The sequence below is a fragment of the Doryrhamphus excisus genome, linkage group LG3 (genome assembly GCF_037039965.1).
Source record: "Doryrhamphus excisus strain RoL-2023G ecotype Guam linkage group LG3, RoL_Dexc_Guam_v1.1, whole genome shotgun sequence".
NCBI classification, from domain to species: Eukaryota; Metazoa; Chordata; class Actinopteri; order Syngnathiformes; family Syngnathidae; genus Doryrhamphus; species Doryrhamphus excisus.
In genome coordinates, this window is record NC_136359.1 from 17,408,042 (window position 1) to 17,430,740 (window position 22,699).

The 22,699-nt window shown below is 39.5% G+C and overlaps 1 protein-coding gene across 1 annotated transcript; it reads right to left on the reverse strand.

Moving 5' to 3' along the window:
* Positions 1–425: 425 nt before the first annotated feature.
* Positions 426–22,116, reverse strand: antxr1a (ANTXR cell adhesion molecule 1a). The gene is made up of 18 exons (XM_058070577.2): positions 21,649–22,116; positions 18,734–18,805; positions 18,577–18,648; positions 18,392–18,473; positions 18,254–18,287; positions 17,612–17,691; positions 17,171–17,239; positions 15,772–15,852; positions 15,053–15,113; positions 14,859–14,957; positions 12,677–12,746; positions 12,521–12,599; positions 11,874–11,969; positions 10,516–10,557; positions 8,932–9,027; positions 8,694–8,861; positions 7,733–7,813; positions 426–2,396 (listed from the first exon to the last, which is right to left on the reverse strand). The coding sequence occupies exons 1-18, from the start codon at positions 21,819–21,821 to the stop codon at positions 1,980–1,982; spliced, it is 1,872 nt and encodes a 623-aa protein (XP_057926560.2). The 5' UTR covers positions 21,822–22,116; the 3' UTR covers positions 426–1,979.
* Positions 22,117–22,699: the final 583 nt, after the last annotated feature.

A 22,699-nucleotide genomic window follows, 5' to 3' on the forward strand; every position in this document is an offset into this window, starting at 1 on the left:
TTAGTAGTTAGTGTCCAGCTTGTACAGCAGTATAGATTTATTATCCTCTACTGCCTTAATCCTCTTGGGTGCGGAATCCACCAGAGCTGCACAGGCTAGTGGAATCCTCCTCCACTCCTTTGTGATGACATCACTGGTGAAGCTGGTGAATGTTAAGACTCTTTGGTCTTCTCCACTGGCACTCCATCACCTTGACCTTCGCCTATCTCAGCAAGGCTTGACATCTTGGAAGACCGCTATGTGTCCGAATGTCCCAATATGCTGGAATTCATGTTTCGCTCAATGAACCGCAGTTCCCCAAACACCAATCATGCAGCATCAAACCATGACACTTTCACCACCACACTTGACCCGAGACAAGACACCATAATCTTGTTTGTCACTTGTGTTGCCAGCTATTTAGACAATAATAACTGTATGTTGAGTCAATTTCAGGATAACACAGTCATCCCCCTTTTATTGTGGTTAATTGGTTTCACACCCGACCGTGAAGTTGGATTCCTTATTTACTGTATATATATATATATATATATATATATATATATACAATATTTTCATAGTTAGAACATAGAAAACAAACCTGTTTACAACCTTCTAAATACATTTAACATTATTAGAGCCCTCTAGACCTGAAGTAACACCGCTATTTACATTTGTATTACTGAATATAGTAGACTTAATAAGTGAACATACAACACATAAGACATAAATAAGACATAATAAAGACACACACATGTAAGTTGTAAGGTGACTTCCTGATTTTTGCTTCTCTTTGTACTTCTTGTAGTGGCAATTGTCTCATCAATGTAACATGTACTGATACCTACGTATATGGTGTACAATAATACATATTACAGCATGTCTTTGAATGCATCTCCTCAAATATATCTTCTTATATTTGTATTTTAGGTCATGTAGCCATTTTGCTTTGAAATGCAGAATTTAGGCCAAAAATATGAAACATTTACTTAAATATGCATATTTTGTAACTAGTATGAGGCCGTTGTCAACCACAAAACAGGGATGATTTATTATTTTGAAAAACAATGATGAGGGAAGCTGCAAAATTCAAAGCACAAAGTGATGAGGGACTGCAGTACAAGCTGTAAACTCACTACTTAATGTACATATATGCAAATTTCATTTCTATAGTATTGGTCTTTGAGAAGATACTGGAATACAGTGGTTGCTGAAATGCGAAGGGTGGACACTACGCACATTTTGTCTCTTTTGTGTTTCTTTTTTGGGCTCCTACCACTAAGGGAGCACAGTTGAAGGCTTTGTACCAGCCTTAAGTATGTGGACCCCCACATACTGTATAATAGACGCCGACAAGCAGATCGCAGAAAGAAGCCCTTTTCAAATAGATAAGCAGCAAATAGATACTGAAAGTCTCTTTGAGGCACTTTTATAAGGTAGAAGAAGCCGTACTGTGATTTTGACTATTTGAGCAGTCCCACATCTTGATTGAAAGAGCATCTGTGATTGCGGAGTTGAACATAAGTGGTCATAAATGTGCCAAATGTGATGTTGTCCAAGTCCCCAGCTGTTTACTGTGACATGCACAATAAGAGGCCAGCTGTGACTCATACTGTATCATGCTGCTTCAGCACAGTGAGGAACATGAGGAGGACACCCTGAAAACTCAGTGTAGTCTACACATCAGCCAATCCAATCTACTGTATGTGGCATACGTAACAAGGGAAATAAAAGCATCAATATAACATGCAATTGCTCAGCTTTCAATAATATAAAGACATGTAAATGATCTCAAACTCCGCATGTGAACCCGCTCTATGGAGGAGCAGGCTCCTTTGTTTGAGTCCACAAGAGTCCAGTCAGTGTCGACAACTAGCAGAAAGCAGGTCCTGATTGTCCTCTGCACACGGCAGGAAGGCCACAGCCTGCTGGGCTCTGCTGTCCTGCACACAAAATCAAACGTGCGCTCATCTTTGAAGGCGGGACTTTCTTTTCATCAACTACAAGCCAGGGCGCGGAGGGGGGCGGGCAGGGGGCGGGGCTCGTCCAGGCGCGGGGCCTTGGGGCAGGGGTGGCAGGGTCCCAGAGGGCGAGAGAGGTGGTGGAGGGTTGGGTGGCAGCTCGGGGGCGCCAGGTATGTGCAAGGTGGTGGGTGGCAGAGCCCTTTTAGGAGGCGGGGTGTAATAGGGAGGGGTGACGGGAGGGGAGGGTGAGGAGTCGGAGGGTGTCGGAGGCAGGAGGGGGAGGGTGGCAGAGAACAGGGGGGGTGATGGAGGGCTAGTGGGACTTGGTGGGAGGGTGCCCTGTGGGGCAGGTGGACTCCTGCTGGGGGGGGTGTAGATGGGAGATGGGTGCTGGTTGTAGTGGGGGTAGTGAGGGGGTGCAGACTTCATACGGATAAAGTTCATGCATCTGCCCTGAAATGACAAAGTGGACGAGATATTTAGAACTATTAATAGTTAGCATAAACTCTCCATTAAAGATCTTTGATGTTTTGTTTTCATGTGATGAAGTGATGGAGATATCTATTTATTTATTTGTACTGTACAGACTGAACTTGAAACTGAAACCAGCGAAATATAACATAATAGAGAGCAGTGAAGCATACAAGCGTATTTAACAGTGAAATGGGTATGACAAATATGATAAATTCATACATGCCTTCATGGTTCACCTTTGTTACTGTCAGAAGTTGTCACATATAACGTTAAATATAACAAAACAGTGGTTTGTTTTTTTAATTCCAAGGAATAAGAACCAATAACAGCACAACATTTCACAAATGTACACCAAAATCTCATGCTAACAAAGGGAAACCTAACATTACAGTTTAGGACTATTTCTGCTGTTGACTCACTGGTCAATTTAAACGATTGACATCACATTTGACCAATCAGAGGCCAGAGTATTGAATCAAGCTCAGTAGACCTGCATACTCAAGAGAAACACTTTCTGGTACCATCTTGTAATCATGGCAGGTAGGATTTGATGTTATTGTCTACAGCTGCAATGGCTTTCCTTTTGGCTGTTACTTTATGTGTTTTTAAAATATGTTTGAAGCTGTAGTTGATGAAATATTGAGCTTTTAGCTGTTAGCAAGCAAGCATGTTGTGCCCGGGTCAGGCATTGGTGTATTTGGTCCACCTTTGCACAGTGTCAACATGACAACTTATCATTATGTCGACTACTAGCAATGGCCCCCGCTCCTTTTGATTTTTCAGCAGTATGCAGGCCTCTGTGGAAATGTATAGACACCCCCGGGGGTCAAGGTTTATGTAGTTTCTAGATTTAATGTAGTTGCTTGACATTGAATGAATGTTATCTCATTGTAAAGCTGATGTTTTCATCTTGAAAACAACATATAGCTTGTGTGGGCTATTTACGAGAACACAGCAGAACCCTGTAGTTTTTTTTAATAACTTACCAAGGAATTGTTGTTAATAAGTTGTTCATGTTTGTTTGCAACTTCCTGTCAACACAACCTGGATTATTTTCATAATTTGTGAATGTTTCTCTAAAGTTGATCCACACATTAATGTGAAAATCATATCTCAGTTATATCTTGCTCAGTTTAAATGAATTTGACATGTGTTATGTGTATGCAGAGGCTGTAATGTAAATCAAGTTTGGAATGGATCTGATCCAGTAATTTCAATTCAACATGGAAAATCCCATTTGTCCCATGTTTAAGCCTTGGCAGAGGTCCGTGTTCACTGGATGCTCTTGTTTTCGTGTATTATAACAACATCTAATGTGTTCCCCCGACAACACAACCAAATTTACAAACAACTGTGACTAGCAAAGTGAAAAACAAATTAGCATGCGCTTTCTTCTCCACATGAGACGGCAATAGCCAAAGTATGGACTGTAAGAAGGGTGTGTTTATTGCATTTGAACACTAAAACCATTATGTGCCTTTCAACTTGACAATTTTACTGGGGAATAATGACCGCACAAGATTATCCGGCACAGATCTTCACTTGTGTGCAGTGCATATTGTTATTACACTGTTATTACTGTTATTGCACATCTTATAAACTGTATTTTGTTGTTTTTAGATCTATTATGCTTTGCTATAGTGAGTGACTTATCTTAATATAACTTTAAAAAACACAGTTGATGTATATTGGCTTTATGAGCGTCATGTTACAGGAAGCTGACATTAAGTTTGCCACTGATGAATCTTGTTAGGCCCACCGCGGCATTCATTCAGGGGAAGTTATAAAAACAAGGCTTTGACAAGAGACTCCTAATTGCAACCAGAGCAGCTTGTTTACTGCAAATCCTTAAGGAAGCTTTTTCCAGTGCTCTGATGCAGATTTACAATGAGGAAGCCCCGCTTGAACAGGATGCTGGCAGTTGGGGTTCATATTTGATTGGGAGTCAAAAGTTGTATAATGGAACATCTAAGTCAAATGCCCTTGACGTCCTACAATTCTCGTAAAATTACAACTTATTTGTCTTCTTCATTTGATTTTATTCTTGCTGATTTTTAAAAAATTTTTATAGTTTTTTTGTTTTCTACTTATTATTACTAATTAGAATGTGCTGTGGGCCAATAAATACAATTCTGCAGGCCGCAAATGAAATTGTTGTATTTGTATGTTAAACTCGTATTGGTACTTGTATTGTATATATTTTAGCTATTTTTGCATTAAAAAAGTTAGTTCGGCATGATAGTGGACATAATGATACAAGATTTATGATGGCGACAGGTTGGCCTGGATCATTTTCATAGCAAATGTCACTCAAACATAACCACAAGTGTTATTACTAGGAATAATTATCTTATTTATATGATGAAATGAAATTACAAAAATTTCAAAACTTGATATACTGTAGCTTGTAATTGCTTTTAAATTGTTGTTGTCAGCTTCAAAGGGCTTAAAATAAAGTGTATTTTGAGACACATTGGAAAAACAGACTTGCCAACAAAGAATATGTAGCTGGAAGCAATGCGACTTGTGAATATATTATATAGGTTAATGTTTAACACCTGTTGGCTAATTTTCCAACTCAACTTGACTGTGTGTTAATGTGAAGGTTAACTGCACTCATGGGCTTTGTGTGTGTACTTAACATACACATCGCGTATAAGCTGCAGCTGCACAATAATGAAGTTTGAAGCACCGTGGAAAAATATTTGAAAAGGTAATTATTGTGGCGGGTTGGCCAACTTGGCACTGCATCCTTGAGCATGATCTTGGAATCATCACAGACAAAGCTAACGTTGATAAATGTGTGCTTTTTGGAAGCCCTCTGACTTAGCTTTAGTTGCATAACTTTGTACCTTCTAGGAAATCTCATTGAACATTTTATTGCTCAGTGAAATCTTCAGACATGTTATCATTCTGAGGATTCTGAGGTTGTGAAATGTGTTTTTCACATATGTTGTCTCTCGATTTGCATTACAAAAACATTTTTGCAGGGTGCGCTGTTTGCCTTAATAAGTTCATGTGGTGATTTCCACAACAACTTTCAAATAACAAATGGCATTTTGACCGCTGGAACTTGGCCCTGTCCTTGCCTTTCTTGCCCTTGTGGGTTGAAAGAGAAACACTTGAGATGAAGCGATGACTCACATTGTTCCATCCTCCCAATCGCACTTGAGTGTAAACACAGCTGTGTGCCACCTGACAAAGCCCTGTCACAACACTCAAAGCAGCTGCTATAGATATGCCTTTATACAGTACATTGTAGCACACGCTTTTCCCCAAACAATATACTATATGTCGACACCTTTTAATACACCCCTAGGTAGTAGCATTATGCGAAGGCTATTTTGTGCAGGGTTGAGACATACAAGAAACAAAAGACAATGTTGCTACTGTTTTGAGCCACAATGAAACATTCATTCTGCATGAACCAGGACGCATGCTGCTAGAACAAATTCAATTTAAAATAAAGAAAGGTACTTTCACGTCATCTTTATTTATTTTATTGTGAACAACATGGACTACCGCCTTGTTCTTTTTAGAGCACATGCAGTTGATTTTCAGAAACTGTTACAGTTGTCCCTAAGTTCGCGGCTTCACTCTATCACATTCATAAATCATGCTGTTTTGTGGTTGAAGAGTGCCTATTAGTCAAAAACGACACATTCGAAGATGCTGTGGATGATATGTATTATTCTACACTGGTCACTATTTGTCAAGATTGCTACCGGCACACAAACGTCAAACGTGATTGCTGGAACAATAGAACTTTATTGCAGGTTTGAATTATTTCACAACAGGCAGAATAATCCAGAATAAAAGCACAGGCTACTGTGGCCGTAACCCACGTCACGCTAAAACTCAACTCTGAACCTCTGGCGTCACTTCCTGTCACCCACCACTGTCTGTTTTCGGTAAATGAGTCATGGTGGAACCGTACCATTACTCCAGAATTCCAAGAATAGAACATTATCAGTTATCCTTTGTGGACCAGGAAGTAGCCTGTTTACAAACAAGCACTTTTTTTCCACTTTTGTTAACAGTTTCAGCTCAATGGGCCATTTGAGTTCTAACTTTTACTTCTACAGTAACAGTATTGTAATGATCTAATATATTTGAGTAGATTCCACTCTCCTAGATGGCACATTCTTTACCAACTCTGTGCTAAGTGCAATGTTACCCTGCCCCCCAGCACAGCTGGTCTTTCAGAATAACATTTTCCTTTTTCCTACGATGACTTCAGCAGACGTCTTTTCCTTGCTTTGTACTGCTGCCAGATGTTATACGCCGTTTAACTCACCACCATTTCTGTGTCAATGTTCAATGTTTATACAAAAATAATACTGCACCCCCTTGTTTTGGGCAACCATATTTTGATAACTGAAAACCAGGACACTTGGCCCATCAATGAGATACTCCAATGATACTGGGAGTTTATTTAATGCTTGTCAATCTCACAGGGGTGTCAATCTCACAGCAGGCCAAAATGCAAAACTGACTTTAGGTTGCGGGACAAACAAGACTACACCCAAACGCCCCATAAATACCCCTCCCCCCAATGTCACTTCCTGCCTGGTTGCACTGAAAGAAGCTCTGCACCAATCCCAAAGTTGTGCATGACATCACCAATTTGACAAGGCTTCAACTCAGCAGGACTCCAAGGATTTAACCCCATGCATGTTTTTTTTGGCATTCGGCAACTCTTTGGCAACACTAATTAAAAATGATGTGTGATGTGTGGAAAAAAATCACTTATTGAATTGGTAACTGCTCTGGTGTGGAGAAGGGGTAGGATTTAATAAGCTTTGCTTCTTCCTGCTCCTTTTCAGACATGTGTAGCAATGAGGTGTTGTGTATGTATGTATGTGTGTATATGTATATATGTATATATATATATGTATATATATGTTTGTGTGTATGTATATATATGTATGTATATGTATGCTGTATATATATGTATAAATATGTAAGTATATATATATAGAGATATTGTATCAGTGTATATGTGAGATACATTAATGTAACATAGTATGCATGTCTGAAATAAATTAAGAAGAAAAAAGAAATAAACCTGTCTCTACAGAAATTGTCACATGGCCCTAAAGCCGGTCAATTTAATGTCTCAATGAAAAAAAAAAGTCATTTTCAAAGAAGATGGCCAGGAGAGAATGTAAAAACAGGACATGTCCTGAGAAAACAGGACATTTGGTCACCCTACCCTTGTTAGACAAAGCTAAGGTGCTCATGTAAATAGCAAAAGTGTCAGATTACCAGCTTGCACTAATTGACTTTGGCCGTATTATTAGTGATATTCTTACCTTGACACCGGGATGAGGTCTCATAACAGACACACGGTTGTAGCCTTTTCTTAAAAAGGCCCACAATGCATCCAACTTGCTCTACAGAAACAAAGAAAAAAAGTTCAAATCAGTCTTAATGACACAAATGTAAATATAGCACTGTAATGGTAGTTTTTTCATTTTAGCACATATGAGTTTTTTTTCTTCCAGAAACAGAATATCTGAAGGCTATTTCAGTCTGTCCATACTTTTTACACAAAGCAAATGCAGTACTTTGAGGCTAAAGGCTAGCAACACAGCTGTTTGTTCCTCACAAAAATGCTACTCTTGCATCCTCATTCCCTGGAGGTCCGTCCAACAGGAGTCTGGTTTCCATTAGCTATCTCCTTCTCACTGAAGGGGAGGTGTTACTCCTTCTTAACTCTATGCTGGCCTAACTGTGTGGAAGCAGCCTTATTACCTGCACACACATTGTGCTGTTTACTTGTACAAACACATCTTAGTGATGGTGCCAATGCAGCTGATTAACTTGGAGGCATCGTAACAGACTCTACAGTTACAAACAATAATGAACAACCTGAAGCCATCGTGAATACTTGATGTATTGGTTTGTTTGTGTGCATTCAATGTTTATTGAATTTCTATTGTGTATTCTTTCAAGAATGTTCCTGTTAAATTTAGATGGTGCTGTCCGCATTGATAATACTGCATGTACCGAAATATTCTACTGTTTAGAATCATTGGCACTTCAGCTAAATTTTAATCCAGATTAAGCATTATTGGCAATGGAAAACCCCATCTAACATAGACCTCACGTTCTTTTAAATCAGGTTGTAGAATCAGGTGTTCCATTTTTTAAAATCTGGATGTGGCTTATCTTGAAACGCTGACAAAAGATGAAGCATTTGTCTGAGTGTTCAAGAACAGTTAAAAGAGCGAACACCCCATGTTCTGTCAGATCATAACAGTCTTCTTGTACCTGGATGGGAGAGTACCACTTGCGGGCCCCCAAAGGCATTTGCATGCCATTGTTGAGAACCCGTGTGGGGGTCTGCACATAATCCTGTTCAGGCATCTTCACTTTGGCATTTTTGGCCTTCTCCAGCTTTGCTCCTTCTTCAGTGGAGCCTTTCTCTCCCCAGCGAACCTGACGAAGGTGAGTTAGTTCAGATTCTGTTCGAGTGATCAAAGCCTTCTTAAATTAAAAACCATCTCACCTCCATCCTTTTGATTCCCCCAACTCCTCTTCCTCCATAGTAGGAAGCATCGACTGTGGGCCATTTCTTCTTTGGAGTATCACTGTCTTCATCATCCTATTGTAATTTGACATGAAGGAAGTTTCATTTGGGGATTTTAAGGGAAACATGTTTAATACTATAGTTACTCTATGCCCATTAAAAGGGCAATACAGCAATCCCTCGTTTATTGTGGCTAATTGGTTCCAAACTCCTGTGATAAGTGACTTTCTGCAATGTGGGATTCCTTTTGTTTTTTTTAGAAATTGTAGTTAGAACATAGAAAATCTATTTAGAACTTTGCAAATAGAGACATTATTAACACTATTAGAGGCCCCTAGACATGAAACACCCATATAATCACCTTTACACTCGTATGACCCAATATAGTAGATCAAATCAGAGAAAGTAAGCCATTTAAAACACAATTAAAACTTGCTTGTGTGTGTAAAACCCATGTTATTATGACTATTAGTATTCTGGTTATTATTATTATTATGCCTGTTGGTAGATAATACAAACATGTTAAGTCTGGCGCCTGTATGTTTCACCTACTGACTCCTATAGTGACCAGTGTAGAATACTGCATATCAATCTAAATGCGTCTTCTGAATGCCTTATATTTGTATTGTAGTACTTTTAAAATTCCTGTGATAGTGAAGGCACAAAAATAGAACCATGATTCGGTGAGGGACACATCAAACCATCTAAACCAGGGCAAACCTCATAAAATATACTTGCTCTCCACAATATTAAGCACACCTGCACAAATCCTATGAGATCTAACACTTACAAGGATTATAGTCAGTTGTGGTTGAGTTAATATGTTTATTTTTGTAGTTGCTGTGGTGCATTGCAGGTGTTTCTAATATCCCATCCCTCTCATGTAGCCACATGAGGAAAACAAAATATTAGAAACACACACTGTGCACTTCTACAACCACAGTAATGAATATATTGCTGAATGAAAACAGTGTCAATGAAAACATCATTATCTTTGTGAATGCAGGATTTTGGCGAGAGTTCTTAGATGCTGGCGTACCTAATGTTGTGGCCTGGAGGCAACCTGTGCAATGACTTGCTCACATGGTGACCAGGCATTGCTTCTAAAATAGTACTTCTCCTCTCCATCTCCTACTCTTCAGACACAAGGAAGCATCCACCCATCCATCTATTTTCTATGCCGCTTATTCCCACTCGGGTCGCGGGGGGTATGCTGGAGCCTATCCCAGCTGACTCTGTGCAAGAGGCGGGGTACACTTTGGACTGGTCATCATTTTAGTGGCTTGTGGGTCCATTTTCCTCCCAACAGAGTACAGGAAGTGTTACTTGAGGTAATAAATTAAAATCAGGTTTCTTACTGAAATAGGGTGGAAAATAGTCTTAATTTCTTGGTTAATGTTGGATGGCGTGAACACCCAACACATTTAAGAAGGCTTTCATTTTAGGGAGGGAGAGAATGAGACCGCTTGGTCCCTGTGGTTTAAGATTTCAGAATAAACTAAACATTGGCAGCTCTCTGGAGTCAAAATGAGTCATTAGAGTCAGAAAGGGTGCTGGTCCTACCGAACTCTCCTCTGCAATAGGTGGTGGCGGCTCATGGATGATCTGAAAAACAATAAAAACATACGTGAGGGAAGATTCAATTATGTTAGGGCAGATCAAGTCATGAATGCATGTTTCAAATGTTGTTGTCTCCTCCCATGGCTGAGGAAATGCTCTTGTCCACTTTGATGAGCAATGCACTGACCTAGAAATCTGTCTTCCACATTTTTTGGGAAGTAGGAGTTTCAAAAATGCAATATTGTCATGTCTCCAGCAATTTATTCTGTGCCATGTAAAATATTCTTTAAAAAATTCTTTTTTTTGGCAATGAATTGTTTCAACATGCTGCAATGCTGAATAGTTATAGTGATGATAGCACATTGCATGTACGGTTTAGTCTGCCTGGCACAGGATACACTTACCTATCGCGTGTTTTTTTGTGTCATTTTTGCATTCTACACATGAGCTGTCAGATTGATTTCAAACCAAATAAAGGCAGCAAATTAAACGCACTTGGCAAATATGCATGGCCCTGATTTTTCTTATTTGTGATTTTCCTCCATCCTTGGAGGAAAACTTGGAGCTAGAATAACTCTCCATGGTAACCGACCATCATTTTCCTAAACACACACGCATGGTCTTCTTGTGAAATAGACAGAGAGCGGTGAAGGGAGCCACGTCGTAGAAATGGACATACTGGTGTAGTTGTTTCCAGCAGGGGTAATATGTATTTTAATGGAAGAAGGCAAAAGACAGGAATCTGACCATGACGAGATAATTTGTTGCAATATTCAGATGCAGATGTCTTGTTCCACACACGTTTCATTACTCTGCTTTACACTATCCAGAGCGGCTGACTGTTTGGCTTTACTTCTGCTCATTTAGATCACAATATCACATTTTTACATCGTTCTCATCCAAAGCAAAGACATTGACTGTGTAAGATTTCAGTTTCAACTCAAATTATTCAATCTCTTAACTGTTGAAAGAAGATGTATTCATTGATCACTTCATTAGGAATACCTGCACAATCTAGTGAGACCCATGATATACCAAGGAAAGTTGCCCGTTATTATATTTTTCAAGGCAGCATTTCTCGATTAAATCACTAGTGAGTGTAGTGTCGTAATTAGAGGTCAGATGCTAAAAGACAATTAATCAACAGGCATTTATTTACCTAACAGCCTTGGACTACTACATTAACCTACAGGATATTATTCTAAATGAGCAAAACCATGAACTTTTTACAGTGGGAATGCTGTTTGTGTTAACAAGACCCCTGAGGGTTGGCCACACAAACAAAAGCCTTTCAAGAGCAGTTTGTAGTCATTTTCAGTATTTACAAAAGCCAATAATGGAAACAAGTAGACAGGACTCACCACAGTGCAGCAAAGGGGCCAGAACCACCAGAGGAGAGCCAAGATGAGGAGTAGCATGAGGATGAGCAGCGTGATGGCCAGGATGGTTCCATCAGACTGTAACAGCATCACAACATACAGCATCACACGATGTAAAGATCTACTGTGTACAGTAGTGGTTTTATTTTTGTCTTCTGTTTCTTCGTTGAATATAACAAGCACTAGTTATATTAGTTTTATGTTGCCCTTTCGATATAAACCACTGTTTCCCCCAAGAGTCAATCGTGAGCTATGAGAAAACTCACAAAGAGCTTATCAATCAGAAATATCAATCAGGAAATCGCAGGAGGTCATTAGTCACTATAACAGTCTGAGTGACAGTGTCATTTTACAAAGAACATTAAACTCATCACACAGTAACTTAACACTCAAAATATAGCTAAGAAATATACAAAACAAGTATCAATACAAAAACATTTCTTCCCAAAATTCATTCCCAGCACAGCAGTTGACCAATGGCTGACCTCAATGGCAGTATTTAAATGATGAGTAGTTGTTCTGAAGGTAGATTATTTCTTAGAACTTACTGTCAGAAAAATACTTTCTACAGCCCAAGGTTGACTATGCAGCATGTTAAAAGAATAATTTTGTTTAGTGGTGTTACTTACACAACTCACAGTCGTAATAGTGACCGAGCTGGAGATGAAACTCAGACCATCATTCATACTGACGTAGAGATTTGCTGCCCTGGAAAAGAAAGAAGAAAATAGTTTCACAGTGGTCACTTTGGTAATACTGTAAATACTGTACATGAGATAACTTACATTCCCTCATCTTGAAGCACTGGGGCAGGACAGAGAAGATACGTGTCTTCCACTATCAAAGGTTTCACCACTAGAAACAGACATGGAAAAGGGTTATGAAAACAGTACAAATGAACATGAGCCAAATGTTCCTCTCTTGACTATGACGTTGGCTTAACGAGCAAAAAAACCTAATCAAATAAATACTTTACTGTTCATCCAATTGAAATGGGGTTGTCCACAAGGGTTTAACAACAAGACGTGAAACATTAAGTAATATTGGGCAATAGCAAAAGGCACTCCAGGAACATGTTCACGGAAAGTAGTGGTCTTTCAGTAGAAGTCAGTTCAACATACTTCTGAGAAGAGAGCTCCTTGAAAATAAAAAAAAGTGTTTTCAATAAGCGGGAATGGAGGCAGAATCCCTCAGAGAAACACGTCAACAAAACTGACAACTTTTGTTTTGAGGAAAATCTAGGTCTTGTCCATGTCCAGCTGGCTTTTAGAAAGTCAGCTCCAAGAAGCACCAAGACCAGGCCGCTGTTTATCCTGGCAGGAAGAGAGCATACCCCAGAACTGAGGAAATCAACATGAGAGCCACATGGGTCATGGCTGATCTAGTTTTGAAGCTCCATGCAGGATGGAGAGATAAGCTCAGCATTAGCAGAAAGTGATCTCACTCATCTCTACATCTACTCTACTCTCTGGATGAATTGGACTGAGAGGCAAATCCGGGTAACAGCCAAATGTACAATTTCCCCAATTCTGGAGAATTCTGCCTAACTGCCTTTTTGGCTGAGGCTTCAGAGTCCATGTTGCATTGTACTCTAGTAATCTTCGAGGATATTCATAATGTAAATTTTCAGCGTCTCCCATTAGGCGTTGCCGCAGCGATTCACACATATAATTTGGACACTAGGAATAGAACACATTTAAAAGGCAGTAACATATACCAATGTACTACCAGTGCTAGCTGGATATTTGTAGTGTTATTTAAATTATTTCAGGAAGCGTCGTGACTCACAATATGCACCTGATCATACCATGACTGATATGTAAGTCAAAATGCAGTGTTCTCGGTTTTCATTCTTAATTTGTTCAAAAAGTCCAATGAAAACCGAAACATACGAGAAAACTATCAATTTTACTCAAAAGAAATCACGTAAATCCAGTTAATCTGTTTAGACGCCACAAAATATTAACAAAAATACATTTTATAGAACATAATTATAGTTTTACATGCAACAATGAAAACTAATTATAAATTATGAATGAAATTGAGGAACTAGCATGTATCAACACCTCTACCTTCTTGCTGGTAAAGAGAGCGAACGAGTGGCGGGTGAGCAGTAGAAGGGGACGCCATCTTCCTACTTTGCAATGAATGTGTTCAGTGTTCTTTATCAAATTGTTGGCACTCACAACTTTGGTTGGCCCCATGGCAGGTTTACTTGGCCACTCCATGGAATGATACAATGATACCAGTTTGTTTTGGGGAGATTTCGGAGATACAGTACATGCTTTTCCTTTGACAATAAAATTATCACATTTTATCATATGCTATCAATCAGGGCGTGGGTTCAACTTCTTAGTTCAGCCTGAACCATTTATCTTACCAAGACATTTTGGACAATTCTTTACCTCTTTCTGAGAACAATTTGGAACACTCCATATTTGTTCATTCTTGTGGGAGTTATGGCTGTGTCTCAATAGTTTTGCGTATGAATACAGACAGTATATGTGGCCAGCCAACATGTCAACACTGACATCAATAGATTCACACTGTCACCTTGATAGACAACAGATATTTACTATATTGACTTAGCCAGCACAAATGTTTCATTTTGCTTTTTAATTATAGCAATTAAATACTGTACTGGTGGAAAACTGGTTATCGCCTGTGGACCTTGTGTTTTATTTTCTTTGTGGGTTGTAAAAACACAAACACTCTGAAACAGAATTTAAATGCCCTGATAGCAGTAAGCTCAGCACGAGTCCTTGATTCTAAAGAATTCCAGCTGTACAGTGAACTTGAGGTTTGACTTAATTTTAACTTTTTATATAATATATATGTATATAGTATATCTATATCCATATCGCTCAGTCCTAGTCACTTGTATACTGTCACTTGTATGTGTTTCTAAAATAATTTAAACAGAGCATTCAGTGCATGTCTACACACTGACAGAACAAATGTACTCACTCTTAGTAAGGGTGTCATTAATGCGAAAACTGCATAGAACCTTATCAACATTGCGGGCATGGAGGAATCCATTTCCTCTCACCACCACCTGGAAGGACTCTAGATTAGGAGAAAAGAAGCACAGCATGTCAGCTCAGTATTTGGTAACTAGAACTTAAATGTTCCTAGTGTGAAGGCGAATCTTGCTTCCTCACCTCCTGCACAGATACTGGAGGGCTCAGCTGCCAGAATCTCAATGCAGGACTTCTTCAGGATCTGAGGAAATAAGGGGGGGGGAAGCATCATTCCTGAAGCCTTATGCAGGGAATAACGTTGCATTTCCCTCAGTTTTTGCAGTGTCAGTGTTTTCTTATGCTAATTTCTTGTTTCTCATCACAGGACACATTTTAACATTCACATGCCTATTAAGTAACCTTTTGACATTTAATACTGCTACCTAAACAGTTTTAAAGTGTCCTTGGACCCTACAAGTGTGTGCATGGTCGTTGAAACTCAAATTTGATGATAATGTGCTGCAGATGACAAGCCCGAGCTTAAATTGTGCGCCTATTAAAAGAAAAATGTGTTGTCACGACAAACTGTTTTTCATTTCCTGACAACAGTGAGGTCACAAGAGATCCAGTAAGCTGTTTGATCCTGTTCGGCAAGACATGGTCCCCGCTGATCAAAAACAGGAAAGTCTCAGTCGTAGCAGCTTTTTCTGGAATAGTGTCCATGGCCAGGTTTTATAGATAGAAGAGCTTATAGGACTTACAAGTTTGAAAGTCATGCTATCTGATAAGTGTAACTGTGAGGTCATCGTGGGCATGTGTTATATTTCAAAATAATTTCCTGTGACCCTGTGTCGCTGTCACTGCTATGAGCTATGACTTATTCCATACAGGTGTGCATATGGACAAGGGGTAATACTTACAGAGTCAATTACTCCTTGCAATGCCTCAAATCCATCATTGACAGGGAATACATGGTCCTTACTGTCAGCAATCTTTGCCAGCTAAAAAACAGCAATCAAAAGTCGTTAAATTTACTTCTCTCCCACTTTAGCTGAAGTATGGCATGTGAAAAGAGTCATAATACACTGTACTTGAGTGGACTACATTGCTCATATTTAACATGTCAATCTGTACTATTTGCTAAGATGTCACATTCAGGACATTGTTTTTAGTTTGTTGGCAGGATTAGGAAAAACTGCACATTAGTTTAAATGCATTTTTGGTCAGAACCTGCATAATGTGTGTTTATTTGGAATACATTTTCACCATGATTTTAAATTATGATGATGACAAAGTCCTGTCCGTCCATTTTAGTCAAGCATCACTGCAAATTAATCACATTTTGGTGAGGGTCCTGATAAATGTACAGATACAGTAAATTATTTTTGTTGTTTCAGTCACACTTCTGTCAATGGAGCTGGCCACTTTATCCAAATCAAAAAGTATACATAAATCTGCCTGTAGCCACTTGTTTGACAGAGATGGAAAGCAGTGGTGTGCATCATTATCAGCAGCACTGACCAACATTTACAACTTAAACCTCGGGTTTGTTACTAGAAAATGTATTAATTTATTGCCAACAGTCGTGTTTCTTGGCTGCACTGCTTCCAGTATATGTAGTTCAATATTTCTGTTGCAATGTCAATGTCAGCCCAGGACCTTCAGAATCAGTGTTTTTTTGTTTTTCAGGGCCAGATAGCTCGCCCATGAGAATGATTGGTTGATCAGAGCACCGTTGTTGTGCACGCCAAGTTACGCCCACACTGACTGGTGTAGGAGGAGAAATTGACATCTCTGGTGACTGCTACAGATGATGATGTAATGTAGAGGCTTGGAGATGTCTGAACACTTGAAAAAAATAAGACCCGTTCCATTTACACTTGTTACATTTGATCCAGTGGCGCAGGTACTGGCAGTCACAGGAGAAAGTTACATAATACTCAAAGTTAATAGGAGAAATTTTTCCAACGCTATGAACCAATGCAGTTAATGCAGTTAATTTATGGCAAAAAGATGCTTAAAGTGCCAAAACAGACAGTAGTGCATTTTTGCAAAAGAATCCAAATCAAGTGTAGAATTACTACAACTTCTGCTTGGGCATCTCACGTCTCATCAGAGCGAGAGTGATGCTGACAACACAGAGTGTTGGTAGGATTGCAAGGTTTATAGTGTGTTTCTATGTAAATATCCTATGTTACAACATGGACACCTGTGGCTTATAGACAAGTGTGGCCTGCAAATGTACAAATGATTGTTTTTCCTCTTTAAATTTGGCAGAGTAGATACAGAGTAGATACAAATTAAAGTGTAAAAACCCACCTGAGTTTCATTGAAGTCCTTCACCCCTACGCAGTAAACGGTGGCCCCCAGACTTCGGGAGCGATTAGCCTGTTAGGTATGCAAAGATTCATAATACAAATGAGACAACGTTCCTTCCAACCACCTGGATTCAGTTACACGTTTGTTTTCCACCACTTTACAACACACTGCTACACAGCCTTGTGTTTGCCATGCAATACCATGTAAACGTTGAATAATAAATCACTGTTTTATGAGTAAAAATAAGGTCAACATGTGTCTGAGCACATACACAAATGTCCAACACACGCCCATCTGCAACGGGCCCTTACAGAAGCTCTTAGCTGTAAATAGCAGGCAGATCAAAGTGGCAATGTGGTGCTTTTCAATGGGGGCTGTGTTGTGCAGACGCATGTTTCACCTGCTTGCAGTTAATGTTCAAGACCATTTAACATTTCTGACCTCTCTCTCAGCATAGTAGAAGAGATCCTCATGGAGCTCTCCATCTGTCAGAGCTATGATAACACTGGCCGTACGATAACCTGCGGACACAATCCATGCAATTAGATACTCTATGCTCACTTAGCTTATCCTTGTAAAACAAATTAGATATTTTCTTATCTGGATTGTGGCACTGACAAATATACCAGACCTTCCATTCACAAATACTGTAGGCCGGCCTGTTAACTGTTATTGTTATGATACCCGACCCTCATGGCTATTTTGTTGCCAAATAAGAACAAAAAGATGGATTACCATAGGGGTGTCCAAGTGTCATATATTAACACAAAGACAAAATGTTGTGTTAATTGAATTATTTGATTTTTCTTGTAAAGGACAGTTTTATAATATTAAGATAATATTAAAATTTAGAGAGTCAACATTTTATTCATGAATATTTAATAACATCAACATTCCAAATATGCATTAGTTTACGACCATCACTCTTTTAGTTTCACCAATATTGTTATTAAAAGTCTTCCTGTCAGAAAAGGCCAATATGAAAACAGCCTTTAGCCAAAGGATGATTGCCAATTGGAAAGATTTAAACAAAATACCCAAATACATGGGCGAGATCGACAAGTACAAACCAATAATACAAACCTTCTGTGTTTCCATAGTAGATCTGCTCACTAGCCTGTGAAACAAACACATGGACAATGAGCCATCAAACAACTCCACCCACAGGCAACAGCTGTTAGGTCATGTAGTTCACTTTGAATGTCCAGTGCTGCATCTCACCCTTTGAAGGCCCTCGTGCATGAAGGTATCTCCTCCTGGATGAACCCCCTGGAGCTCTTCCAGACCTTTGCGGATTTGCTCCCTGATGTGACAGGCACAAACCAACCACATTCACATGTGATACATGAAGCATGAGTTATCTTCTATATATTTCAGTATAAACGGGGTGTGTTATGTGTACTCACCTGTCTTCTGTCAAACCCATTAAAATCTTTCCTTCAGTGGAGAACACAATAAATGACATCCTTAACTGTGGACTAACGCAAAGTAGAAATACGCATTGTTACATGAGCAAACATTTCTCGATGATTGATGATTTGTTGATAATACTGATTAGTGTACCTTATAAATTTATGAGCTAGGTGCTCAACAAAATGGTAGATCTCAGTCCAGTGGTTAAGCACACTCCCGGATCTACAAAGCAGAAAAATCATGAGGTTAGTTTAAGTTTGTATCCCCTACATTTCCTTTTTCATTAAGTGCTATCAAATTAAAACCTAAGTGCCTCCACAGAAGCAAATCACTAACAGCTTGAAGCTTTCTTCCCTTTAGGTGTTGCAAAATTGCAGCTCTGCTCATGTTAGTGTTAACATTCTTTTAATCCACCCACAATTCATCAAAGTGTTGTTATTACCATCAGAGACATGATACCTCATTAAGCCTCCAAGCAAGCAGCCCTGTGACCACAACTAGGTCAATGTTGATGTTAATCAACCCTGAACTCTTTTCCCCACGCAGTGAGTGCTCTCCAAGCTTAGCTGCTGGTATTCAGACTTTTGTTAATGTTTTTATTGGGCTACAAAGCAACTTCCACAAAGTCCTTTATATCCTGTGCAGCTACAAACTAAACAGAGGCGCATCATAGAGTGGGAAGAAGCAATCTATCACTAAGACAACCAATATACATCCATGTTATTGCAGTTTATAAGTATCAAATGACACTGATGTGAATACTTTATCAAATCAAAGCAAACAAGCGTGATGTGTGCTTGCATCTTTAAATCACAGTGGATGTCCTCTTTTAAACTTTGCTTTTATAACCCCAGATCCCCCTCCTCCTCACAAAACACCTATTTTTCCATTGTTACCATGACATAAGTTCCAGCGCAAATGGCCAAGACAACAGGCTGAAACATTAAAACATCTGGACCCAATGAAGGAGAGGCTGTGTAGACACTGGGAGATGATAGAGGAGTGCAGAGAGATGAGGCTAAGCCTAGGACAAGACGGTGGGGGCAGGTGGAGTACATGGAAAAGTCAGGGAGAATTCCTTTGCATCCAGGAGAAAATACAACACAAAGTAAAAAGGGAAGCAATCCAATACCAATGTGGCAAAATTATGCATTCACGGACCATTTACTGATGATTCCCACCCTGGAAATAAAATATTTAGGAAGACAGCTGGATAATCCATCAGCATATCTGGAACTGAGAACATTTCAGTTTTAGGGCAGGGTGGTGTTCAGACCAGCCAGCAAGACCTTCTTTGCTGGCCGAAACACTATCAGAAGAACTGACCTTCATTTACAACTGTGAAATCAGATATCACTTTCTGTGTGTTTTTGCCATGTCAATTTAATCAGCCCAGAGCCTTCAGCATCAGTAGTGATGGCCCAAGTCACATACATACTGTCAACAAATGGGCTTTTATTGTTAAGCAACAGATTTCAGAATCACAGCAGTGGCATCAGCATTTTTCCGTATCCTGATTGGTTGATGTCTAAAATCCTATTGCTTAATACTCTATATTCATGTTTTTGTTGTTCTTCTTCTGAACTAATTCAGATGATGTAGTGTAGAGGTTTGTACTTTCTAGTGGTTTAGACACAATGTATTTGAAGTGCTATATTATGTTTTTGAGTACTATTGATGGCTTGTATGATTGTGACGTGATAGTGATAGTAAGAGGTGGACTACATCGATAAAAGGGGACCTCTTATGCTTTTTCCACTTTTCTGACCTATAAATGTAGTTAGAATGTTGTATTCTTGTGTTAAACGATGGCAAAGTTTCAGATAATGAGGTTTGCACATTTAGAAGTGAGCCCTGAAAGAAGTTTGGGATGGCTCTGAATGCTCGGTTTCAGAGAGTGTGTCTGATTTTGTCTGGTTTCAAGATTATCTGCACTTAGTTAACGTCCAGCTTCTGATCTTCACGGCACCACCGATGCATTTGACAAAGTGTGTCTGACAATGAGCCCTCGTCCTCTGGCAGGTGAGGTGGACGCAGCGTTCTCACTTCCCAGCTCTCCTGAGCTCCACTGCACCAGTGTTGATTCTGACAAAGTGTGCTCGACAATGAGTGCTCCTCCTCAGGCAAGTAAGGTGGAGGTAGCACCCTGAATAAGGCACCCAGAATGTACATGTCCATGATATACAATATGAACTATGAATGATAAAAAATTACTTTTAAAGAGTATGTCAACTAGGTTGTGTGTCACATATTTGTTGACTTGTGTTTATATGGCACAATGGGTGAAGTCGTTGTCTGGATCGCTGCATGTGAAAAGCTACTACTACCGTTCAAAATTTGTCTCAGATTGACTGACTACTTGAGAGTCATGCTGGCAGCTAGCATGTTAAAGTTTTGAATTACATACTTTGGAAACAACTGGCTGGCCAGATTCAAACGTTTGGCGGGCCGGATGTGGTCCCTGGGCAGTAGTTTGCCCACCCTGCGTTAAAGTATTCATCTGCAATATGTGAAATGCCTCTCTGTGTAATGTTACATTACATTTGTGTTTATTATTGATGGCTTGTACTGTATGTCTGTGACATCATAGTGGTGGTATCAAGAAGTGAAGTCCCACTGAAGGCCCAGATACCAAATGCAAACCCGATATATCTTAAACCCCCCTAAAGCTGCAATATTTCAGTAAAACAACATACTTATTGCTTAAATATCCCCCACGTGGTCTGTGTCATGTTGATGAGAACAACACAAAAGTTCTCTGTGCTCTGTGTTTAGCCTCCAGATGAATACCATGAGCATATCAACACAGCACTAATGCTTACCATGTGTGGACATGCTCAAATGTATGTGAAAACCTATGAGACACTTGCATCACCTAGCCATCCATACTGCTGAATGACATGGCAACTAAAACATTGCTACTGTACAGCCATACAAAACATTTTAAAAAGCTAATCAACACATAAAGACCTCATTAATATGCTTTCTTCTGTATGTAATACATATTAAGTCACTATTGTTTTTGTGCATCCTTATTGTCTCTTAATTGATTTTAAATGACTTACTTGTCCAGGACAAAGTAGAGGTCAAAGCCTCCAAAACACGAGGACGACCCTGCATCCCTTTTGTTCTGGTTGGGTCCAGCAAGAACAACTAAAACCAAAGTGGCAGCAATCACAACTGGAAGCCAGGCTCTTCTGCTCCAGCATGAAGGCATTATTCCATCAGATGATCCCATGCAAGGTGAGGTGAATACAAGAGTGTCAATAATGATAGGTGTCCGTGACGATTCCTCTGTCAGTCTTCCACAATCATCCTCCTTGCCATCAAGAATAAACAATAATCCAAAACAGAAGTGTAAGTCAATGGATGAAGTGGAGAGGGGAGAGAAAGCCAGTGTTTTGAGTTTGAGGGGACTCTCATCGCTGGCTCCCAACACAGATGATGCAAAGACCCTCTTGAATCACAACCTCCCACTTCAGCTGATTTTTGTTCACCGAATGGCCTTACAAAGTAGGGATCCTCTGACTTTTTAACTCACACTCTGTGCAAGTTTTTTGTTCCCCTAAATCTTTCCCTCTTACCCCTTTAAGGTGATAAAACCACAGCAATAGGAACCCCACCATCAACGAGTATATTCTGCCCCCTAGAGGTGACAAATGAAGGGGAACTCATCTCGCTTTATACTGAATGTGAACCCAGACATCGTATGTAATTCTACTTATAAGGTTTACGGAATTAAACATTCATGTGGATGATGTAGGGCATCAACATAATTTTTCATTACATTACATTAAGGCCTAGAAGCTTGAGAAAAATAAAGAAAAACATGAAACCTGCTAAGGCTTTGGTTATGTCACAGCAAAAATGAAATTAATATTTGTTCTACAGTGAGCAAGTCAGCAGAGTCTGGTGTGACAAGAAAGCTTCTCAAATATGCTCCAGAAAATCAGTTTTTGGTGACGTATAGGGAAGGTCCCAATCACACCAAATTATTTGACAGGAGGCTCACTGTACCATTGCTCTGAGGCCATTTCTTTAAATGGCATTTAAAAGTTTGCAATTGATTTGTTGAGACATTAAACAATCTTTGAAAGCAAAATCTAAAGAAGGCGT

Excerpts from the sequence above, each read along its gene's own strand:
- antxr1a (XM_058070577.2), bottom strand. The coding sequence starts at position 21,821 with ATGGGATCATCTGATGGAATAATGCCTTCATGCTGGAGCAGAAGAGCC. Across the intron at positions 17,692-18,253 it reads CTACTATGGAAACACAGAAG|GTTATCGTACGGCCAGTGTT; the intron begins GTTTGTATTATT and ends TTGTGTCCGCAG. Across the intron at positions 11,970-12,520 it reads CTATTACGACTGTGAGTTGT|TCTGATGGAACCATCCTGGC; the intron begins GTAAGTAACACC and ends ATGCTGTTACAG.